At 39.9% G+C, this 25,114-nt stretch overlaps 1 protein-coding gene across 4 annotated transcripts in view; it reads left to right on the top strand.

The window, feature by feature from the left end:
- Positions 1-4,284: 4,284 nt before the first annotated feature.
- Positions 4,285-25,114, top strand: part of myo7aa (myosin VIIAa) — a 56,255-nt gene continuing 35,425 nt past the window's right edge. For 2 of the 4 annotated variants that reach the window (XM_061972257.1, XM_061972256.1), the window contains exons 1-8: positions 4,285-4,386; positions 12,035-12,100; positions 21,195-21,308; positions 21,443-21,595; positions 22,240-22,424; positions 22,496-22,617; positions 24,146-24,288; positions 24,385-24,498. In XM_061972257.1, the coding sequence (XP_061828241.1) occupies positions 12,083-12,100; positions 21,195-21,308; positions 21,443-21,595; positions 22,240-22,424; positions 22,496-22,617; positions 24,146-24,288; positions 24,385-24,498 (849 nt within the window). In that variant the 5' untranslated portion in view covers positions 4,285-4,386; positions 12,035-12,082. Of the gene's footprint in view, positions 4,387-12,034; positions 12,101-14,674; positions 14,884-21,194; positions 21,309-21,442; positions 21,596-22,239; positions 22,425-22,495; positions 22,618-24,145; positions 24,289-24,384; positions 24,499-25,114 lie in introns of those variants that run through there. The other 2 variants (XM_061972255.1, XM_061972254.1) reach the window with 1 other exon arrangement.

Raw genomic sequence — 25,114 nt, 5'->3', positions numbered from 1 at the left:
CAGTACGACGAAGATGGCCGCCGATACGGCCACCTCCCCGACCCGGGCCCAGAGGAGCCGGGCCCCGCCCCCAAACTCAAGCAGCGCTCCGCGTCTCTGACACGCCTCAACGCCATCATGGCCGCCGCCTCAGCTGGACCACTAGACACGCCCCCAAGGGGGCAGGAGGGGTCAGCGAGGGCGGAGACGACACACTTTGGAATGGACATTTAAACTGCCCGAGCATCTCGTCATCGTCAGGTTCACTTATCTGCAGATACCGGGACCAAGATTGTTCAATCTTTATATAAACGACATTTGTAAGGTTACGAAGGACTTCAAGTTGGTTTCTGTTCAGGAGAGAGCACACAGAAGATCATACAAATAATAACAGAAGAAATGAACAAATTAAAAAGATGGTTTGACAAAAACAGACAATCTTTGAATCTCAGAAAAACTAAAATAATGTTATTTGGTAATAGTAGAAAAGAGCATCATACACAAATACAAATAGACGGAGTAGACATAGAAAGGGTAAAAGAAACTAGATTTTTGGGAGTATTAATAGATGATCAAATGAACTGGAAATTGTTAAGGTTTGCAGGGGAGGTGACGGCAACAGACACTAGATGGCAGTAATGTTCAATGATTTATTATATATAGTAATATATATAATAAACAACACTAAATATATGAACTAAGGAAATGGAGTGTGGCAAAATCCAAGAGTGTGTATGGTGTACGACTATGTGTAGTATTTAACTGAGGTGTGCGTTACCAATTGTTGAACGAGAGATGAGGAAGTCCAGGGGAAGAGGGGAATCCGTGTCCAAGCGGGAGGTCGAGATCCAAGGAGCAGTCCGAGAAGCAGGGGAACGACGACGAGAAATGACGAGACACACAGCAACGTCAAAACACGGGAACGGAGGTTATACGCCAACAGATGATTATATTCCGGCCCCGGCATGCCAAGATGTCCAAGCTTATGAAGGCAGCTCCTTCATTCCAGGCAGGTGTGATGATTGCCAGCAAGTGATTGCAGCTGGCGGCAGCTGCAGGGCGGAGACGTGCGCGGCGCGTCCCGGGATGTGCGCCACAGTCGTGGGCGTGTCCCGCGGTGTGAAGCGCAGAGCGCAATGATGAGGGCGCATTCCAATGCACACTGGCCGTGACAGAAATCTCATATACAAAACATACAACATAAGGTGGCAAAAAACATTTCAATAATGAATAAAGCAAAATGTGTCCTGGGCCAAAAATCACTACATATTCTCTACTGCTCGCTAGTGTTACCATATCTAAGTTATTGTGCAGAAATATGGGGAAATAACTACAAATGTGCGCTACATTCGCTAACCGTGTTACAAAAAAGATCAGTTAGAATAATACATAACGTTGGATATAGAAAACATACAAACCCTTGTTGCGTTTTGGACCAGTTGTTCCTCCCAGGGAATTCAAGTCACAATTCGCTCCCAAGTTCTTTCCGACACTTAAAGCTGAGTTGAAAAACCACCAGAGACAGAATAGGTATTTTGTTGTATATTCTCAAAGCTTTGCCAATATACATTGATTGAGACCAGTCTACCCCTAGACCATTCTATTGCGCCTCCCAAAATGGTCTGTCTTCCCAACGCCAAAAACCTCTCTTTCCTTCCCCCTCCCTAGCCATAACACAAGCACAACGTCTCCCTAGCCATAATACATTCCAAAGAACTCAAGGTTAACACACACAGTTTGCTTGCTGACAGAGCATCAAGAGAAGAAATGGAAAACACGGGCTGTTTTCAAATATGACAAAGAAATGGAAGAAGTACAACTTAAATTCGGATATATGTAAATATCTGCCTCCAACACCCTTTATTTATTAAGTCAAAAATATTAAAGTCCGGTGATTTGGTAAAATTGCAAACAGCTAAAATGATGTACAAAGCAAACTATAACCTGCTACCAAAGAATGTACAACAATTCTTCTCAACTAAAGAGGAGAAATATAACCTTAGAGGAAAAAATAATTTAAAACATTTATATGCACGTACAACACTTAGAACTTTTAGCATATCAGTATGTGGAATTAAATGATGGAATGGATTAAGTAAAGAAGTTAAAAATTGTATTGATATGATCCAGTTTAAGAGGTTGTTCAAAATAATAGTGCTTACAAAGTACAAAGAAGAAGAATTATGAGAAATACTTGCAACCTTATTGAAAATAAGATATTCTTCATCTCAGTATGTCATACCTGCCAACTTTTGAAATCAGAAAAACCTAGTAGCCAGGGTCCAGGGGCCGGTAGGTCCAGGACAAAGTCCTGGTGGGGGGTTCAAAATGATTGATTGCATTCAGACAGGTTAAAATGTTGCTAAAACCATCACTTTTCTATCAGTCACAGTGACTTTTCAAAACAAAAATATTACAGCAAAAATCATATGGGTTGATTGACATGTTTATTCTGTAAGCTAACTTCAATAGTTTGAAATTATTTTGACAGTTAATGCCAGTTATCCTGTCAACCTTTCACAAGACTTCAATTTGTTAATTGAAAGTATAAACACTTTTTACAGTAAACAAATGGTAAAACAGTACTAAACAATTCCATAAAAAAAAAAATTGGTGTCATTATTAACTTTCTGTCCAAGCTTGTATAATCTACTGCCTTGTTCAATTGTAAAAAATATTCTGTGCCTAAAATTCACATTTCTATCACAATTATCATACTGTAAACATGGTAAGCTAACTTCATTAAAATTAATAGTCCTGTCAATAGCATGGAATTACAATTCAAATGTAGTTTTTTTGTAAGCCTTTCAAAAGAATTCAAAATATGACAAATGAATGAAAATTAATTGAAGCCATCAGACACTTGAAAAGTGGCACATCACATCTCTAATGTAATCATTTGAACTTTTCAACAGAAATAGCACTGCAAAAATATTAAGGACATACTTCTGTATTTTGGTAGTTATGCTGTCAACATTTAACAAGATTTCTTCAACTTGGACTTGAAAGCATAAATAGTATAAACACTTTTAACAGTATAACAGTACTAAACAATTCCAATAGATAACATTGGTGTCATTACCTTTTTGTGGCTAAAATCCAAATTTAGCAACGGCATTAGACTTGTGTTTTTTTGTCCCAACGTGGTCTTTTACATCGCTAATTCCTCCGTGTCCGATCGAAAAAATCTTGTCTGCACAAGGTGCAATTCGCGTAGTTTTCACCCTTTTTGGAACGGATAATTATTCCCGGATAGGCTTTTGAATATTCTTCACGGAATGACTGCAGTTTTCTTTTCGGTTTAAGACTCGTTTGCGATTTTTCTCCGGCTGATTCCGTGATCGTTCGCTCGTTTGGAAACAAATGGCAACTGGTGCCTCGTGCTTGGCAGCGGTGCTATAAGTAGCCTCGCGCATGGCATTCGGAATGGCTCGATAGGAAGTTACGGGAAGCAGTGTCGATTTTCGTGAATAAAACTTTAAAAAAAAATAAAAATTTAATTAATGAAAAACCGTATTTTTTATCACTGCAACCGTAACCCGGAATAGGTTGATGAAAACCGTACTAATTACGGGAAAACCGGAGTAGTTGGCAGGTATGGTATATTAATAATAACTGAATTAATTAATTACATATTACAAAACTGTTGTATACTAATTCATAGATGTTATTTTATTATATAAAAAGGTCAGTAAATGATTCTATATATTTGTAAACGCTTTGAAGTGGGAAAGGGGTAGGATTAAATAAGCTCTGCTTCTTCCTACTCCTTTTCGGGCATGATGTAAAAGGAAATGATATGAAATTGTGTGATGTATTATGATGTAAGTGTGTTCATGTTCCAAATAAACTAAAAGAAAGAAAATAAGAAAAGTGGTAAACAAACTAAAACTTTCTTTTTAAGCTTTTGTGCATGAAAACACTTGGTGAAAGACCCGCATAATAATTGTAATTTTACATAAATAAAGGCAAGGCACTATTTCTATTATATGTATTAACCTTTGTGTGTGTGTGTGTCTGATTACACCCCCTGGTACATGGACGAGTGGCAGTGAAAGAGCATGTGTTAATGTCAACAGGGCGGGTGGGGGGGTGGTTGAGGGAGAAGGAGTGAAACGCTATTTTAACGCACACACACACACACACCTTCACATGAGCAGAAAGTGGACCTCCTCTGAGGATAATTGGATGCCAGCTGTGGAGGCAGCGGCAGGAAGACAAGGGCTATGCATGGAGATCACACACAGGCCCAAATGAAGAGGTGGAGGACATGAAGGACAGAAGACGACAACTTGACAGGCTGGAAATGAAGTTCTCACTTGTTTTCTTCAACTTGCCTGCTAAAGTTGGATTAAAAGGTTCTTCTTCCAGCGTCATCATCTTCATCCACTGAGCCGCACATCTGTGGTGAGACTCAAGCTGGGTTAAAAAGTCATGTATCATACTGGGAGCTGTTTCTAACATTAGAAATATCCAAATTAACACAATGAAGATTAAGTTGTCATCTTTATAAATTGAATGAACAAAACCCATCTGTAGCGCAGAATGGCTAATGTTCCCAGTGTGTCAAAGTTGTTAGTGTCTCGCATGTGCAAATATAAACTGCATGAAGGACATACCTGCCAACTACTCCGGTTTTCCCGTAATTAGTACGGTTTTCATCAACCTATTCCGGGTTACGGTTGCAGTGATAAAAAATACGGTTTTTCATTAATTAAAAAAAAAATATTTTTTTAAAGTTTTATTCACGAAATCGCGTAACAACAATGACAATGGACACTGCTTCCCGTAACTTCCTATCGAGCCATTCCGAATGCCATGAGCGAGGCTATTTATAGCACCGCTGCCAAGCACGAGGCACCTGTTGCCCATTGTTTCCAAACGAGCGAACGATCATGGAATCAGCCGGAGAAAAATCGCAAACGAGTCTTAAACCGAAAAGAAAACCGCAGTCATTCCGTGAAGAATATTCAAAAGCCTATCCGGGAATAATTATCCGTTCCAAAAAGGGTGAAAACTACGCGAATTGCACCTTGTGCAGACAAGATTTTTCGATCGGACACGGAGGAATTAGCCATGTAAAAGACCACGTTGGGACAAAAAAACACAAGTCTAATGCCGTTGCTAAATTTGGATTTTAGCCACAAAAAGGTAATGACACCAATGTTATCTATTGGAATTGTTTAGTACTGTTATACTGTTAAAAGTGTTTATACTATTTATGCTTTCAAGTCCAAGTTGAAGAAATCTTGTTAAATGTTGACAGCATAACTACCAAAATACAGAAGTATGTCCTTAATATTTTTGCAGTGCTATTTCTGTTGAAAAGTTAAAATGATTACATTAGAGATGTGATGTGCCACTTTTCAAGTGTCTGATGGCTTCAATTAATTTTCATTCATTTTTCATTTTTTGAATTCTTTTGAAAGGCTTACAAAAAAACTACATTTGAATTGTAATTCCATGCTATTGGCAGGACTATTAATTTTAATGAAGTTAGCTTACCATGTTTACAGTATGATAATTGTGATAGAAATGTGAATTTCAGGCACAGAATATTTTTTACAATTGAACAAGGCAGTAGATTATCCAAGCTTGGACAGAAAGTTAATAATGACACCAATTTTTTTTTTAATGCAATTGTTTAGTACTGTTTTACCATTTGTTTACTGTAAAAAGTGTTTATACTTTCAATTAACAAATTGAAGTCTTGTGAAAGGTTGACAGGATAACTGGCATTAACTGTCAAAATAATTTCAAACTATTGAAGTTAGCTTACAGAATAAACATGTCAATCAACCCATATGATTTTTGCTGTAATATTTTTGTTTTGAAAAGTCACTGTGACTGATAGAAAAGTGATGGTTTTAGCAACATTTTAACATGTCTGAATGCTAATAATCATTTTGCGTCGGGGGGCGAAGCTGAACCCCCCACCAGGACTTTGTCCTGGACCTACCGAGGCCATTTCTATCTTAAGAAAGGATTAAAAGGTCCACATGCATTAATGTTTAAAAAAACAGTTATTTTCTTTATATGATGTTAATGTGAGGCTCCAGCCACCCCGAGAGGGACAAGTGGTAGGAAATGGATGGATGGAAGGATGTTAATGTGTTTAATAGTGCACATATATTCACTCATTTCTTGATTGTGCTCATGCAAAATGAAACTTAAAAAAAAATGTGAAACACATTTAAACGTGTTATTCGGAATCAATCCATAGCAACTCTGTGATTACTCTGATTAAATGTTAATTGTTACTCAGCTCTAACTAAAACATAATATTGTGATCTTTATTGCATCTCATTAGATAGTGTACCTAATGAAGTGGTCACGTCTTGGAATTGTTGCTGTGACGTGAAAAGTGTGTTGACTTTGGAAAAAGTCCTTGACCTTGCATTTGTGCCACCCCAAAAAGTCTCCAAAAATCCATTGCAGTTGGCCTGCGTGCGCCATTAGGAGGTCAGACTGGGCTTCTCAGTGGGGGGGTGATGGAGACCCCCTGCGGCTGACCGGATCAGGTTTAGTGCGGTCAGTCCAACATCCGCTGGTCCTGGTGAGGCGACAAGACACAATGTTCATGACTACGTTGTCATGGTGATGAGCCTTTGTGCATGCTAGCTGATGCTAACAGCAACAAGCTAATGATGTCGCTGAATGTATTTGTCTTCATGTTGGGCCCCCCACCTTCCTGTTGAGTGTGATGGAATTTCAGACGGAGTCCAATTAGACGCTCAGCTGAACACAAACAAAGACAAGGACAACAAAGACCCAACCTGGTCCAAGTATTAGAAAGATACAGAACAAGCACCATAATACAATTTGGTTAAACTGTCAATCCGAAGGCAAGGCGGTCATTTTTGTTGATTACTGGAACAGTGAATTGTGTACCTGATAAAGTGTCCGGTGTGTGCGCACACCTGTGTTTCAGCCTGCAAAGAGAGGCTCAAACAAAAAGTTATAATTGGGTTGCCACCAAGTCAAAGGATTAAAATGAAGGCTCATAATAGATGCATCAATTATTCACACGCCCGGACACGCACTCACCTGTGTCCCAGCTGAATAATTGATGAAGAATGCACACCACACTACAAAGAACAAACAGACAGTAATAAGGTTCATTAAGGCCGAGCTCGTGTGACATCCATACAAGATAAAAAAACATTCTTAAGTGCAGTGACGTGCGGTGAGGTTGATGGCTGGTGAGGCACTGACTTCATCACAGTCAGATTTACAAACATATGAACCCTAAAGAGTATCTTATTCACCATTTGATTGGCAGCAGTTAACGGGTTATGTTTAAAAGCTCATACCAGCATTCTTCCCTGCTTGGCACTCAGCATCAAGGGTTGGAATTGGGGGTTAAATCACCAACAATTATTCCCGGGCGCGGCGCCGCTGCTGCCCACTGCTCCCCTCACATCCCAGGGGGTGATCAAGAGGATGGGTCAAATGCAGAGGAAACATGTCACCACACCTAGTGTGTGTGTGACAATCATTGCTACTTTAACTTAACTTTACACATACAAACTGTAGCACACAAAAAAGCACATTTAATAAAAAAACCGTTATTGTGGTCTTACCTTTACTCATAAGTGCGGGAACTGTGGTGTTCGTGTTGGAGGAGTTGTGAATGAATGAAATATGAAATCCGTGCTGCAGTCTGCAGGTGTACCTAATGTTGTGTCCCTGCCGTCGTTCACGGCTCCTCCGGCGCGAGCATTGTTGTTTTTGCACTTTTTGGCTTCTTGTTAAGTGACTTTTTTTGGGTGGATTTGGTCTTGCACGTGGAGGGTTTGGGTTTGGGCTTTGGTTGGTGTGGTGCTCCCGTCGGGGGGGGGTGCAGTCTGCGGCGGAGGTGCAATAACCGGCACCAGGAGGCGGGATTACGCGAGCCTCAGCACAGTGCGTCTTCGCAGCAGTTTTATGATCGCTCAGCACAAGAAATACGTTACACACATACAGTTGTTGACAAAATACACTGTACATTATATACCTCAGCTAACTAAACTATGGAAATGTATAATATAGTTCATATAGCAATACGGTCTCACTGCACAGCAGGCCAGCAGTTAGTCGAGTCCACAATCCATGGTGAGGCACTGAGTGACGTGCCTCAACTGGCTGCTGATCACAGCACCGTCTCTTCTCAGTATTTGAACGGCAAATGTGAAAATTCAGCGATTTTGAATAAAAATAATCTAAAACTGGTGAAGTTAAATGGAAAATAACTTTATAGTATAATCACTGGATACATAACAATTTAGTTAATTTTTTTTCTTTTTACATTTTTTTTCTTTCCATGATGGCAGGTGAGGCGGGGCCTCACCTGCCTCTAGTGACTGCACGTCACTGCTTAAGTGCCATACGACTGTAAAACGAAGAGAAGATTTGAAGAGAACTTTGCGAACATGTGAGCCTGAAAGAAGCCAAGTTAATCCTTAGATCTGGGATGTCCAAACTTTTTGACATAGGGGCTGCATTGGGCTTAATCAGTGGTTCTTAACCTGGGTTCCATGGAACCCTAGGGGTTCGGTGAGTCGGGCTCAGGGGTTCGGCGGAGGTCAAGACACACCCGACTCATTGTGTAAATAAAAACTTCTCCCTATCGGCGTATTACGGATACGACAACAGCAGAAGTCAGACTGATTTGCAGGTGTGTCATTTGTTGTGAGTTTATGCACTGTGTTGGTTTTGTTCTTTGTGCACCAGTAATAAAAAACATGGTAACACTTTAGTATGGGGAACATATTCACCATTAATTAGTTGCTTATCAACATGCAAATTAGTAACATATTGGCTCTTAACTAGTCATTATTAAGTACTTATTAATGCCTTATTCGGTATGGCCTTATTATAACCCTAACCCTCTAAACCTAACCCTAACCAAATAACTCTAAATTAAAGGGGAACATTATCACCAGAACTATGTAAGCGTCAATATATACCTTGATGCTGCAGAAAAAAAGACTATATATTTTTTTAACCGATTTCCGAACTCTAAATGGGTGAATTTTGGCGAATTAAACGCCTTCGGGAAGCAATCCGCCGTTTTCTCAAACACCGAGTCAAATCAGCTCTGTTATTTTCCGTTTTTTCGACTGTTTTCCGTACCTTGGAGACATCATGCCTCGTCGGTGTGTTGTCGGAGGGTGTAACAACACCAACAGGGACGGATTCAAGTTGCACCAGTGGCCCAAAGATGCCAAAGTGGCAAGAAATTGGACGTTTGTTCCGCACACTTTACCGACGAAAGCTATGCTACGACAGAGATGGCAAGAATGTGTGGATATCCTGCGACACTCAAAGCAGATGCATGTCCAACGATAAAGTCAAAGAAATCTGCCGCCAGACCCCCATTGAATCTGCCGGAGTGTGTGAGCAATTCAGGGACAAAGGACCCTCGCTAGCACGGCAAGCAATGACGGCAGTTTGTTCCCGCAGACGAGCGAGCTAAACCCCCTGGATGTCTTGGCTCACACCGTCCCTTATGCCACCGAAGATGATCAAGAGAAGAATATCGACCCTAGCTTCCCTGGCCTGCTGACATGAGGGTATGTCTACAGAATATATTAATTGATGAAAATTGGGCTGTCTGCACTCTCAAAGTGCACGTTGTTGCCAAATGTATTTCATATGCTGTAAACCTAGTTCATAGTTGTTAGTTTCCTTTAATGCCAAACAAACACATACCAATCGTTGGTTAGAAGGCGATCGCCGAATTCGTCCTCGTTTTCTCCCGTGTCGCTGGCTGTCGTGTCGTTTTCGTCGGTTTCGCTTGCATACGGTTCAAACCTATATGGCTCAATAGCTTCAGTTTCTTCTTCAATTCCGTTTTCGCTACCTGCCTCCACACTACAACCATCCGTTTCAATACATGCGTCATCTGTTGAATCGCTTAAGCCGCTGAAATCCGAGTCTGAATCCGAGCTAATGTCGCTATATCTTACTGTTCTATCCGCCATGTTTGTTTGTGTCGGCATCACTGTGTGACGTCACAGGAAAATGGACGGGTGTATATAACGATGGTTAAAATCAGGCACTTTGAAGCTTTTTTTTAGGGATATTGCGTCATGGGTAAAATTTTGAAAAAAACTTCGAAAAATATAATAAGCCACTGGGAACTGATTTTTAATGGTTCTAACCATTCTGAAATTGTGATAATGTTCCCCTTTAAGTCTTTGTTACTTAGAATATGTTCCCCATACTAAAGTGTTACCAATAACATATAACTTTGTCTTGAATTTGAAAAAAAAAAAACATTTTATTTTTCACTAAAGAAGTTTTCGGTGAATGCGCATATGAAACTGGTGGGGTTCGGCACCTCCAACAAGGTTAAGAACCACTGGGCTAATACATTTGGCTGGGGGCCATACGTCTGTACATATAATATTAATATAATGGATATATCATCAAAAATGAATGTGAAAGTTCGACTCCTACCTTGTTTACTTCCGTGATGACCTGCTCAGTTTTGTAATCAATCAATAATATCAAGTAGCTAAAATGGGCCAAACATGGATAAGTGTTGAGAGAGTGTTTTTTCCCCCCATTATGAATTGTAATGGATTTAAATGGGTGTAATTTAGAACATTTTTCAGGTGCTTTAATGTTTTTTTTAGTATTAACAAAGTTCAGTGAGCAGGTTGTGTTGACTTGTGTTGGTTGCCTTTTTTTTGTGCCACAACTAGCGAAGGTGGTGGTTCCTCTCTTTAAGAAGGGGAACCAGAGGGTGTGTTCTAACGTGGGATCACACTCCTCAGCCTTCCCGGTAAGGTCTATTCAGGTGTATACTGGAGAGAAGGCTACGCCGGATAGTCGAACCTCGGATTCAGGAGGAACAGTGTGGTTTTCGTCCTGGTCGTGGAACTGTGGACCAGCTCTATACTCTGGGCAGGGTCCTTGAGGGTGCATGGGAGTTTGCCCAACCAGTCTACATGTGTTTTGTGGACTTGGAGAAGACATTCGACCGTGTCCCTCGGGAAGTCCTGTGGGGAGTGCTTAGAGAGTATGGGGTATCGGACTGTCTGATTGTGGCAGTCCGCTCCCTGTATGATCAGTGTCAGAGCTTGGTCCGCATTGCCGGCAGTAAGTCGGACACGCTTCCAGTGAGGGTTGGACTCCGCCAAGGCTGCCCTTTGTCACCCATTCTGTTCATAACTTTTATGGACAGAATTTCTAGGCGCAGTCAAGGCGTTGAGGGGATCTGGTTTGGTGGCTGCAGGATTAGGTCTCTGCTTTTTGCAGATGATGTGGTCCTGATGGCTTCAACTGGCCAGGATCTTCAGCTCTCACTAGATCGGTTCGCAGCTGAGTGTGAAGCGACTGGGATGAGAATCAGAAACCTCCAAGTCCGAGTCCATGGTTCTCGCCCGGAAAAGGGTGGAGTGCCATCTCCGGGTTGGGGAGGAGACCTTGCCCCAAGTGGAGGAGTTCAAGTACCTGGGAGTCTTGTTCACGAGTGAGAGAAGAGTGGATGGTGAGATCGGTGCGGCGTCTTCAGTAATGCGGACGCTGTATCGATCCGTTGTGGTGAAGAAGGAGCTGAGCCGGAAGGCAAAGCGCTCAATTTACCGGTCGATCTACGTTCCCATCCTCACCTATGGTCACGAGCTTTGGGTTATGACCAAAAGGACAAGATCACGGGTACAAGCGGCCCAAATGAGTTTCCTCCGCCGGGTGGCGAGGCTCTCCCTTAGAGATAGGGTGAGAAGCTCTGTCATCCGGGGGGAGCTCAAAGTAAAGCTGCGACTCCTCCACATCGAGAGGAGCCAGATGAGGTGGTTCGGGCATCTGGTCAGGATGCCACCCGAACGCTTCCCTAGGTAGGTGTTTAGGGCACGTCCGACCAATAGGAGGCCACGGGGAAGACCCAGGACACGTTGGGAAGACTATGTCTCCCGGCTGGCCTGGGAACGCCTCGGGATCCCCCGGGAAGAGCTGGACGAAGTGGCTGGGGAGAGGGAAGTCTGGGCTTCCCAACTTAGGCTTAAGTGGAAGAAGATTGATGGATGGATATAAGAACGTCCTCACATGTTCTCCGTCTCTCTTCCAGGACCAAAGGCACACTGCTGATGTCCTCACTGGGAGAACAACCACAACCATGGTCATTCTACAGCAGGTTAACACACACACACACTTTTAATTGCTATGCTGTATCTATAGTTAACTAGTCGGCCATGTTTTGTTTACCAATTTTACAAATACACAATTTATTTAAGGGTTGTGCTTGTATCAAATATCAATTTACATGAGCTTAAAAATATTTAATGGAGGGCTTAACATATGAGAGCAACATGGGGCATCCTCAATTGCATTATTAAAAATGGCACTAAGAGGGACTACCCTCAATACTTCTTAGACGGAAATAAAAAAAAATGACAACATAAAGGAAGTAGTTGAAAGCTTCAATAATTATTTTGTAAATATTGGACCAAAATTGGAAGAAAGGATTCCAGACCCAGTTTCAATTGAGGACTATAATGTTACCATAGAGTGAAATCCCAACTCCATGTTCCTCAGTAATGTGACACAGGAGGAAATAGTTACAATCGTGAAAAAATGTAAATCTAAGACTTCAACTGATTGTAATGAAATTGATATGGAAACGATAAAAAAGGTTATTGAAGAGATCTCAGGACCATTAATGTATATTAGTAACCTATCATTTCAAACAGGTACATTTCCAAACAAAATGAAAATAGCTAAAGTTGCACCAATTTAGAAGACTGGCGACAAACATCAATTTACAAACTATAGACCTGTTTCCTTACTTCCACAATTTTCTAAAATCATTGAAAAACTGTTCAATAACAGATTAGAGAGTTTCATAAATAAAAATAGAATACTCGAAGAAAATCAATATGGATACAGAGCTAATGTTTCAACTTCGATGGCTTTAATTGAAATTACAGAAGAAATGACCAATGCTATAGACAATAAAAAATGTGCGGCAGCAGTTTTTATGGATCTAACTAAAGCATTTGACACAATTAATCACAATATTTTAATCAAAAATCTAGAACGATATGGCATCAGAGGGTTAGTCTTAAACTGGATAAGAAGTTAATGAACAGGAAACAATACGTGAAGGTAGGCGAACACACCTCTACAACGCTAAATATATCCTGTGGTGTACCCCAGGGATCAATACTAGGACCCAAATTATTCCATCTATATATAAATGACATTTGTAAAGTTACAAAAGATTTAAAGTTAGTATTATTTGCGGATGATACAACAGCGTTTTGTTCAGGAGAGAACACACAGAAGATACTACAAATAATAACAGAAGAAATGAACAAATTAAAAAGATGGTTTGACAAAAACAGACTATCGTTGAATCTCAGTAAAACTAAAATAATGCTATTTGGTAACAGTAGAAGAGAAAGTCAAACACTAATACAAATAGACGGAATAGAAATTGAAAGAGTAAATGAAACCAAATTTCTAGGTATAATGATTGATGATAAATTGAACTGGAAATCTCACGTAAAAAATATACAACATAAAGTAGCAAGAAACACGTCAATAATGAATAAAGCAAAACATGTTCTAGACAAAAAATCACTTCATATTCTCTACTGCTACTAGTGTTACCATATCTGAGTTATTGTGCAGAAATATGGGGAAATAATTACAAAAGTACACTTCATTCATTAACGGTGTTACAAAAAAGATCAGTTAGAATAATACATCATGTTGGATATAGAGAACACACAAATCCTTTATTTATTGAATCAAAGATACTGAAATTCTACGACATAGTGAATTTGCAAACAGCTAAAATGATACACAAAGCAAACTATAACCTGCTACCCAAGAATATACAACAATTCTTCTCAAAAAAAGAGGAGAAATATAATCTTAGAGAGAAATGTAATTTAAAACATTTGTATGCACGTACAACACTTAAGACCTTCAGTATATCAGTATGTGGAATTAAATGATGGAATGGATTAAGCAAAGCAATCAAACAATGTACTAATATGATCCACTTCAAGAAACTCTTCAAACTTAAAGTGTTTACAAAGTACAAAGAAGAAGAACCATGATAAACATTCTGAATTTATTTAACTCATCCATTCTTTCACTCACAAAATAATCTTACTTATCTCAACATATGAAATGTAACTTACTTCACCAATTATTATTTATTTACTTATTTTATTGTGATTACTTATGGAGTATATTGTGAATAAATTGAGAACAGGAAGTGAACAAAAGTTTTAGCAACTGTTATGTAAAAGAAAAGGGGTAGGATTAAATAAGCTCTGCTTCTTCCTACTCCTTTTCGAACATGTTGAAAAGAGAAACTGGAGACTGTGATGTATCATGTTGTATACTTGCATGTTCCAAATAAACTCACTCAAACATTTAAATGTTCCATAGTGTGGGTTGATTGTGTGTGTTTTGTTGCACTCATTAGTGAGCAGACACTCATTAAGGTGCACTGAAACATCTTTGTGTGTGTGTGTGTGCATGTCGGCCTTTTTAAGACTCAGTGAATGCGTTGTTGACCTCGTCAGTCTTTCTGACACACTAATTTGCTCAGACAGCAGCCCCCTTTGATGGGGTTGAATAAGGGGGGCGTAGAGTGAGCCAATAAAATGAGGCAACACACACACACACACACACACACACACACACACAGATGATCATCCATCGTGGAGTGTTTGACTTCTATGCAGACGCTGTAGGTGTGATCACACTGAATAGGACGGTGTTGATGACAGAGTATGTCAGACGGTCATATGCTAGTCCACTCCCACACAACGTCTGGCGCATTTTAACTTGCCGGTCACCATGGCAACCAAATTTAAGAGGAGGGAATCCGACTGGCCGCTGGAGGGCTGGGACCCTAACGTCCGCCGTCTGAGTTACAAGTGCAACACCCTCATCAAGGTAAACTCTGCTTGACTTTATGGCGCATGCACGTAGCGACATTAGCACGGCGCTGCTGTATGTCATGCTTTGACCTTTGACTCGGCTGACACGTCTATCTAAATGCAAATGAGCCTCTAGCGGTCACATGACCTCTCTCGATTAGAGAACAGTGACTGATGCTTTGTGCTGATGCTGTTTCACTTCAACTACTTTCTGCGGGGATGATGTTGTAGCGGTCACCAGCAGGGGGCACAAACAAGCATTGTGTGTATGGGAACAACATTACTTACTGTAAAAAGTAGTAATATAATAGTAGTAAAGCAGTATTACAAGCAAACCTTTAGCCTCTTTACAACAGGGGTGCTCACACTTTTTTTTTTTTACTTATTTATGAAATATATGTTTTTGTTAACAAGTTAAAGGTGTTTAATGATAATACAAGCATGTTTAACACATATAGTTAATATTGTTAATAAATTAAAGGTGTTTAATGAAAATACAAGTTTGTTTAATACATACAGTTAATGTTGTTAACAGTTTAAAGGTGATTAATGATAACACAAGCATGTTTAACACACATATAGTTAATATTGTTAATAAGTTAAAGGTGTTTAAAGATAATGCAAACATGTTTAACACATATAGTTAATATTGTTAACAAGTTAAAGATGTTTAGTGATAATGCAAGCATGTTTAACACTTATAGTTAATATTGGTAATAAGTTAAAGGTGTTTAAAGATAATACAAGCATGTTTAACACATATAGTTAATATTGGTAATAAATTAAAGGTGTTTAAGGATAATACAAGAATGTTTAAAATATAGTTAATATTGTTAACAAGTTAAAGGTGTTTAAAGATAATACAAGCATGTTTAACACTTATAGTTAATATTGGTAATAAGTTAAAGGTGTTTAAAGATAATACAAGCATGTTTAACACATATAGTTAATATTGTTAATAAGTTAAAGGTGTTTAAAGATAATACAAGCATGTTTAACACTTATAGTTAATATTGGTAATAAGTTAAAGGTGTTTAAAGATAATACAAGCATGTTTAACACATATAGTTAATATTGTTAATAAGTTAAAAGTTAAAGTACCAATGATTGTCACACACACACTAGGTGTGGTGAAATTTGTCCTCTGCATTTGACCCATCCCCTTTGATCACCCCCTGGGAGGTGAGAGGAGCAGTGGGCAGCAGCGGTGCCGCGCCCGGGAATCATTTTTGGTGATTTAACCCCCAATTCCAACCCTTGATGCTGAGTGCCAAGCAGGGAGGTAATGGGTCCCATTTTTTATAGTCTTTGGTATGACTCGGCCGGGGTTTGAACTCACAACCTACCGATCTCAGGGCGGACACTCTAACCACTAGGCCACTAGGTGTTTAAAGATAATACAAGCATGTTTAACACATATAGTTAATATTGTTAATAAGTTAAAAGTGTTAAAAGATAATACAAGCATGTTTAACACATATAGATTCCTTTCTTTCATGAAGACAAGAATATAAGTTGGTGTATTACCTGATTGTGATGACTTGCATTGATTGGAATCAGACAGTGGTGCTGATAAGGTCCGCATTTTCGAATGGAGGAGAAAAAAAGTCCTCCTTTCTGTCCAATACCACATGAAAGTGGTTGGTTTTTGGCATCTTATTTATCCAGCTTCCGTACTCCTTTTTAGACACTTTACAAGAAATACATTGTCGGCAAACTCCGCAGCTTGCTAGCTTGTGCACGCCAGCTTTCTGAGACTCTTATTTTGGTAGCGCAGGCAGGATGAAGAAGCGCTTTTATTGTGCAACTGTGCAGTCGGTCTTTGGAGTTTTGACGACAGGTACGGCGCCAGAATCTGTTGAAATAAAGTGTTTCTCGCCTTCCAGTCGGTGATTTTAATGAGCTGGCAGCAGCCAGCGTCATCTCAGAAGACCCTCGGGTGCCGTGAATGTCAATCAAGTGACGGAAGTGACGTCATAGTGAAGATTTATGATCACTCATTTTTAGGACTATTTTTTTAATGGCTGGCTGGTGATCGACTGACACACCCTCCGCGATAGACCGGTAGATCGCGATCGACGTAATGAGCACCCCTGCTTTACAACAACCAACAGTTACTTGCATAACTAGTTTATATATTTTTTTACCTTTTTATTTTATTCTTTCACGTTTTTACCATGAATTGATTAACGTGCATCTTGACTTAAACAAGTTGAAAAACGTATTGGGGTGTTACCATTTAGTGGTCAATTGTACAGAATATGTACTGTACTGTGCAATCTACTAATAAAAGTTTCAATCAATCAATCAATGTCTTCACGAGATGATTTTGAGACTTAAGTGCTTATGTTGACTTGCGATAAGAGACAAGAAGACACTAAATTTGAGTACATTTTTAGTTTGTCAGCATCCAACACAGCAGAGACATATTGGAAAGCCAACACCTGCCTGAATTATTTAGCGGAAGGAAGAGTCGCACGTTACATTACTGCTGGTGTCATAGGAACTGTGCTGGGATCAGTCTTGTGCACAACTTGCACAAGTTTGTTATGTAGGAATGATAGACTGGCAGCTACTTGCTTTAAGATAAAGGACAAGAATCCGAGTATGAAACATGATTATTGAATGTTTGCTAACAAGTTTGCAGTGTGAGTGTTTGTGCTAACATGTCACACCATGCAACCGAGAGGCTGACCGAGGTGAATTTATTGAATAATGAATGAAGAGCAACTGATAGCTCCACAAATACATGAATGTTGTTCTTCAGTCAGCCATGTTTATACCGATTAATTGCTCTAAAAAAAGTAACTATAGCAGCAAGCTTGTTTGTGCAGTTCTGACTTGATAAATACCACCTTACCTCTTTGACCGCTGGCTCAATAATCTTTGGACTGTGTGTTATTTGATGTCACACAAGCTGGACTTATGCTTTGGAAATATGGCTGGGATTGTTCAAAGAGGAAAGGATGGTCAGCAGTCATTCAACTCATTTCATTAGATTACAGTAATTATACAATTACACTTGAATAATTAAAAAAAAAACATTGTTACTCTTGTTCTCGTCACAATACACCTGTTTGGTCTTTTATTCCACTATATAAATGTAATCCATTATCATTATTATTAGGGCCCGCAATGGCCCATTGCAAAAGGACTCCCACAGGGAGTCCTTATGCAATGGGACATAAGGACCTATTGAATTTCTAAGGTTTTATTATTAGGGCCCGCAATGGCCCATTGCAAAAGGACTCCCACACAGCATCCTGATGTATTTGACCCACACATCAGGACCTGCGAAAATTGTCTTTTAATAAAAAAAAACAACTGCAAAAATCAAAATTGCGCTCTAGCGCCCCCTAGGGAAAAAAAAAAAACTAGACTGCCTGTAACTCCCACTAGGAAGGTCGGAAAGACATGAAACAAAATCCTCTATGTAGGTCTGACTCAGACCTAACTTTCATAATGGTACATTCTCGGGCTAAAATTAACAGGAAGTTGGCAATTCCCCCTTCAAGACAAAAAAGTACTAAAGACAGTCACTTTTGCCTCTTTGAGCTGTAATTTGACCCCCTTAACATGCTTCAAAACTCACCGAACTTAACACACAAATCAGAACTGGCTAAAACTGTGATCTAATGAAAAAACCTAACCCCAAATCTAAAAATTGTGCTCTACAGCAATTTTTTAATAAAACGCACAAAAAACTGCTCCTCGGATGAAGAAAATTACAAAACTGCCTGTAACTCCCACTGGGAAGGTCGGAGAGACATGAAACAAAAGCCTCTATGTAGGTCTCACTTAGACCTACATTTCATAAATTGACAACCCCCAGCAAAAATCAACAGGAAGTTTTCTATTCCCCCTTCAAAACAACATTTTTGTTAAAACCGGTCACCTTCCTTCAAAATCTATCTCCTCTGAGCGCGTTTGTCGTTTCGCCTTCAAACTAACACAGGTGAGAGATAAAACCCTTGTGATTAAAAGTATAGATGGGATTTTTAATAACTGCTCCGGTTTTGATTTTATGACCCTTCAAAGACCCGCTGCGCTGATGCTGCTGCGCTGCTGCTCTTTTAAGATGGCTGCTTAAAAGCAGGAAGCACCAGCGTGCCCACACAATGCAGACAAGGTAGGTACACTAGACAAAAGTCTTGGGACACTTCAGACTAAAAGTAGACAAAAGTATTGGGACACTTAGGACTAGCACCTGCCAAATACGTGGGCCCGACCAACGCTGCTTGCAGCTTTAATTATTATTATTATTTTATGTGTAACTGTAATTTTAAAAGATCAGATGCCGTGATTGACAGCTGGGCCATAGGATGTAGATATGTGTTACGTTTGTCTTTCAAGTAATTAAAGCTTCAATCAGAAATAACTCCTTGATGTTTGGGCCTATTTTTTTTCCAATATATTCAGTTTATGTTGTAAACATGCGTTATATTTAAAGCCAGCGACGTCTCAACAAGCTTTTTTCTTTACTTACAACCAGAGGTGGGTAGTAACGCGCTACATTTACTCCGTTACATCTACTTGAGTAACTTTTGGGATAAATTGTACTTCTAAGAGTAGTTTTAATGCAACATACTTTTACTTTTACTTAAGTATATTCATAGAGAAGGAACGCTACTTTTACTCCGCTACTTTTATATACATTCAGCTCGCTACTCGCTACTAATTTTTATCGATCTGTTAATGCACGCTTTGTTTGTTTTGGTCTGTCAGACAGACCTTCAAAGTGCCTGCCTTACTGGTGACGTTTCACTCCGTTCCACCAATCAGATGCAGTCACTGGTGACGTTGGACCAATCAAACAGAGCCAGGCGGTCACATGACCTGACTTAAACAAGTTGAAAAACTTATTGGGGTGTTACCATTTAGTGGTCAATTGTACGGAATATGTACTGTACTGTGCAATCTACTAATAAAAGTTCCAATCAATCAATCAAAAGTGTGAAGGAAAAAAGATACTTTTTTTATTTCAACCGTACATCCCGTCAAAAGCCTAAAGACTGACCGCACATGAGGACGTTCCTGTCTTCACAATAAAAGTGCCGCTCCATCGCACCTGCGCTTTCACAATAAGAGTCTCCGAAAGCCAGCGCAAACAAGCTAGTGAGCTACGGAGTTTGACGCCAATATATTTCTTGTAAAGTGTATAAAAACGAATATGGAAGCCGGACAAATAAGATGCCAAAAACCCACCACTTTCATGTGGTATTAGACGGAAAGGAGGAACTTTTCTTCTCCTCCATTTGAAAACGTGGACGTTATCATCACTACTGTCTGATTACAATCAACGCAAGTCATCAGAATCAGGTAATACACCAACTTATATTCTAGTCTTCATGAAAGAAAGGAATCTATATGTTAAACATGCATGTATATTCATTAAAACACCTTTAACATGTAAACAAAAACAGCAAAATAAATACATATAAATTACTCATCAGTTACTCAGTACTTAAGTAGTTTTGTCACAACATACTTTTTACTTTTACTCAAGTAAATATTTGGGTGACTACTCCTTACTTTTACTTGAGTAATAAATCTCTAAAGTAACAGTACTCTTACTTGAGTACCATTTCTGGCTACTCTACCCACCTCTGCTTACAACCCATGATGTGACATTTTATTTGAATATAGACGGATATCATTACTGTGGACTATGTATTTGTTGCAATCCTACTGTAGATTACATCAGCATCATTGGCGTGTACAACAGGTGTAGTAATGTTAGGACACTTACGAACGTCCCCGGCAGGATGAGCTTAAAGTGTCTATCCAGAAATCCAACACCCGTTGGACACACCTAAGGAGGAAGCGGCACCTTGTTGCCATGGACAACGGAGGGGAGGTTGTTCGAGCCTAAGGGGACGCAAGGTAAAAGCAGGAATGGTCAAGAAAATGTTACTGAGAGATGAGCACGAGGATGGACTTAGCTTCACTTTATTCAGACGTAAGATGAGCTCAAACAGTGGGATGACCCTTCTCTGACTTTTGACTATTTAATGGGAAGAAGTGGACTGTGGATCGGATCATTTTTGGCGTGTGTGAGGACATCACGAGTGTGTGACCATGTACAAGCGTCGTGACTATGTGGACGCCTACGAGAAGGATCAGGCCAAGTGGGCTCTGCTCCGAAACGTCAACACTGTCATGAAACAAAGCACGCTGCTCCCGGTATTCTGTGTGTGTGTGTGTGTGTGTGTGTGTGTGTCTTCACTGTGTTGTGTTTTGGAAGAATGCTTCCAATGAACATGTAGATGGTTAGTATGTGTGTGTTTGTGGCATGGACTGACAATAAAGTGCTACTTATGTTCCCAGGGCGACTACGTGTGGCTGGATTTGAAGAGTGGTCGGGAGTTTGAGGTTCCGATTGGTGCCGTGGTCAAACTCTGTGACTCGGGACAGATCCAGGTGTTGGACGATGAAGGAAATGTAAGTTTGTCTGGAATTGCATGCATTTGATCGCTGACACACCAGTCCATCCTGGAATGAGCTGATGTTTGGGATAGAAAGTGTCCGTTTAGGATTTAGACCTAGATCAGTCTCAACTTTCCCTCCTTGTCCAGGAGCACTGGATCTCCCCCCAGAAGGCTAACAACATCAAGCCCATGCACCCCACCTCCATCCATGGCGTGGAGGACATGATTCGCCTGGGAGATCTCAATGAGGCTGGGATCCTCCGCAACCTGCTCATCAGATACAGAGAGAAGCTCATCTATGTGAGTCGACTGCTTGGTGGTGTTTCTGGACTCATACTTCCTTCCTGGACTTCTCCTTCTACCTCATAGGCGTTTCTGCTTCTCTCTTCCTTACTTTCTGCTTATTTTCTCTCTTTTGCCTTCATTGTCTCTTCCCTCTTACTGTTTGCTCTGAAGACAAACTGTGGTGGCAGGGTAAGTGTGCAGATGGCTCCAGACTTCATTGGCGAACACTACATTTTCTTGCATGTTTTAAATCGATACGTACACTTTGGTAGGTTTTAAGTACCACTTTAGCCGAGCTTCATAGATCTACTTGTGGTGTGTGCTGACAAGCGAGCTGTGCATGCGTGCTTGTTCCCGACATGGTCGCCTCTTCTCTGGTTGCTAACGCTGATCTGTTCGTCCACCTGAGATGCCAGACGCATGTTACCTCATCTTCCCTTCAACAGCCTCAACTCACCCATTTTATAAGTCAAGCATTGACGATAGAATAAACTCCCAAAATAGCACTTTTTGTTAGTCTTGACAAAAACTTTGTAATATTTCAGCAATGTTCTTGTATTGTTAGGTCATCTTTGGTCAGAGTTAGTTGAAAATCACCCTGCTAGTTTAGTCAGTCAAGGAGTGTTGACCCACCGGTGACATTAGCATTCTCCTTCCAGACGTACACAGGCTCCATACTGGTGGCCATCAACCCGTATCAGCTGCTTCCTATCTACACGGCAGACCAGATCCGCCTCTACACCAACAAGAAGATCGGTGAGATGCCGCCTCACATCTTCGCCATTGCTGACAACTGTTACTTCAACATGCAGAGGAACAACCGCGACCAGTGTTGCATCATCAGGTAGGCCTGTTTAAGACCTGAGTCTTACTTACTCAGGAAGTCAAACACGTCTTTTCTTGTGTGTTCCACAGCGGGGAGTCCGGAGCCGGAAAGACGGAAAGCACCAAGCTTATCCTGCAGTTCTTGGCAGCCATCAGTGGTCAACACTCATGGATTGAGCAGCAAGTCCTGGAGGCCAACCCCATTCTGGAGGGTAGCAACACACATTATCAAGGAGAAGCTTTTACATACCTGCCAACTTTTGAAATCAGAAAAACCTAGTAGCCAGGGTCCAGGGGCCGCAGGCAAAGTCCTGGTGGGGGGTTCACCCCCCGACGCAAAATGATTATTAGCATTCAGACAGGTTAAAATGTTGCTAAAACCATCACTTTTCTATCAGTCACAGTGACTTTTCAAAACAAAAATATTACAGCAAAAATCATATGGGTTGATTGACATGTTTATTCTGTAAGCTAACTTCAATAGTTTGAAATTTTGACAGTTAATGCCAGTTATCCTGTCAACCTTTCACAAGACTTCAATTTGTTAATTGAAAGTATAAACACTTTTTACAGTAAACAAATGGTAAAACAGTACTAAACAATTCCATTAAAAAAAAATTGGTGTCATTATTAACTTTCTGTCCAAGCTTGTATAATCTACTGCCTTGTTCAATTGTAAAACATATTCTGTGCCTAAAATTCACATTTCTATCACAATTATCATACTGTAAACATGGTAAGCTATCTTCATTAAAATTAATAGTCCTGTCAATAGCATGGAATTACAATTCAAATGTAGTTTTTTTGTAAGCCTTTCAAAAGAATTCAAAAAATGACAAATGAATGAAAATTAATTGAAGCCATCAGACACTTGAAAAGTGGCACATCACATCTCTAATGTAATCATTTGAACTTTTCAACAGAAATAGCACTGCAAAAATATTAAGGACATACTTCTGTATTTTGGTAGTTATGCTGTCAACATTTAACAAGATTTCTTCAACTTGGACTTGAAAGCATAAATAGTATAAACACTTTTAACAGTATAACAGTACTAAACAATTCCAATAGATAACATTGGTGTCATTACCTTTTTGTGGCTAAAATCCGAAAAACGTTGAAAGTTTTCCACTTGTATCGCTAGCAACGGCATTAGACTTGTGTTTTTTTGTCCCAACGTGGTCTTTTACATCGCTAATTCCTCCGTGTCCGATCGAAAAATCTTGTCTGCACAAGGTGCAATTCCCGTAGTTTTCACCCTTTTTGGAACTTTTTGAATATTCTTCACGGAATGACTGCAGTTTTCTTTTCGGTTTAAGACTCGTTTGCGATTTTTCTCCGGCTGATTCCATGATCGTTCGCTCGTTTGGAAACAATGGCAACTGGTGCCTCGTGCTTGGCAGCGGTGCTATAAATAGCCTCGCGCATGGCATTCGGAATGGCTTGATAGGAAGTTACGGGAAGCAGTGTCGATTGTCATTGTTGTTAAGCGATTTCATGAATAAAACTTTTAAAAAAATATTTTTTGTTTAATTAATGAAAAACCATATTTTTTATCACTGCAACCGTAACCCGGAATAGGTTGATGAAAACCGTACTAATTACGGGAAAACCGGAGTAGTTGGCAGGTATGCTTTTAGTCTAAATATTGAAGGATAAATTACAATCCTTAGCACATTCAAAAGGTAATCAATAAATGTTTATAATGTCAGCCCTTTCAGCCATCTGTTTGTCTTGCAGCCTTTGGCAACGCAAAAACCATCCGCAACGACAACTCCTCTCGCTTTGGGAAATACATTGACATCCATTTCAACAAGAGAGGAGCCATCGAGGGAGCCAAGATAGAACAATACCTGCTGGAGAAATCGCGAGTTTGTCGCCAGGTACCGCGCTTGCATGTGGGACAAAATAGTGGCAATATATGGACACATTCTATATTTCAATTAAATCTGACCTAAATGCTTTCTGTCTCCATGTAGGCCCACGATGAAAGGAACTACCACATCTTCTACTGCATGCTGAAAGGCATGACGGCTGATGAGAAGAAGAAACTGGGCCTGACCAAAGCCACAGACTACACCTACCTGACCATGGTCTGTGGCCTCCCCTCATTGCAATACTGTAGTGTCTATAATCTTTCTGGAACATTTCTACAAAAAGGAAACACATGCAGTTATACTGTACAAAAATATAAACGCAACATTTGTATTTTTGCTCCCATTTTCTCATGAGTTGAACTCAAAAATCTAAAACTTTACTATACAGTTAAAAGCCAGTAAATTAGAATATTTGGAAAAACTTGATTTATTTCAGTAATTGCATTCAAAAGGTGTAACTTGTACATTATATTTATTCATTGCACACAGACTGATGCATTCAAATGTTTATTTCATTTAATTTTGATGATTTGAAGTGGCAACAAATGAAAATCCAAAATTCCGTGTGTCACAAAATTAGAATATTACTTAAGGCTAATACAAAAAAAGGATTTTTAGAAATGTTGGCCAACTGAAAAGTATGAAAATGAAAAATATGAGCATGTACAATACTCAATACTTGGTTGGAGCTCCTTTTGCCTCAATTACTGCGTTAATGCGGCGTGGCATGGAGTCGATGAGTTTCTGGCACTGCTCAGGTGTTATGAGAGCCCAGGTTGCTCTGATAGTGGCCTTCAACTCTTCTGCGTTTTTGGGTCTGGCATTCTGCATC

This window comes from Nerophis lumbriciformis, linkage group LG17 (genome assembly GCF_033978685.3).
Source record: "Nerophis lumbriciformis linkage group LG17, RoL_Nlum_v2.1, whole genome shotgun sequence".
Classification (NCBI taxonomy): Eukaryota; Metazoa; Chordata; class Actinopteri; order Syngnathiformes; family Syngnathidae; genus Nerophis; species Nerophis lumbriciformis.
This window is presented reverse-complemented; position numbering and strand designations above follow the sequence as displayed.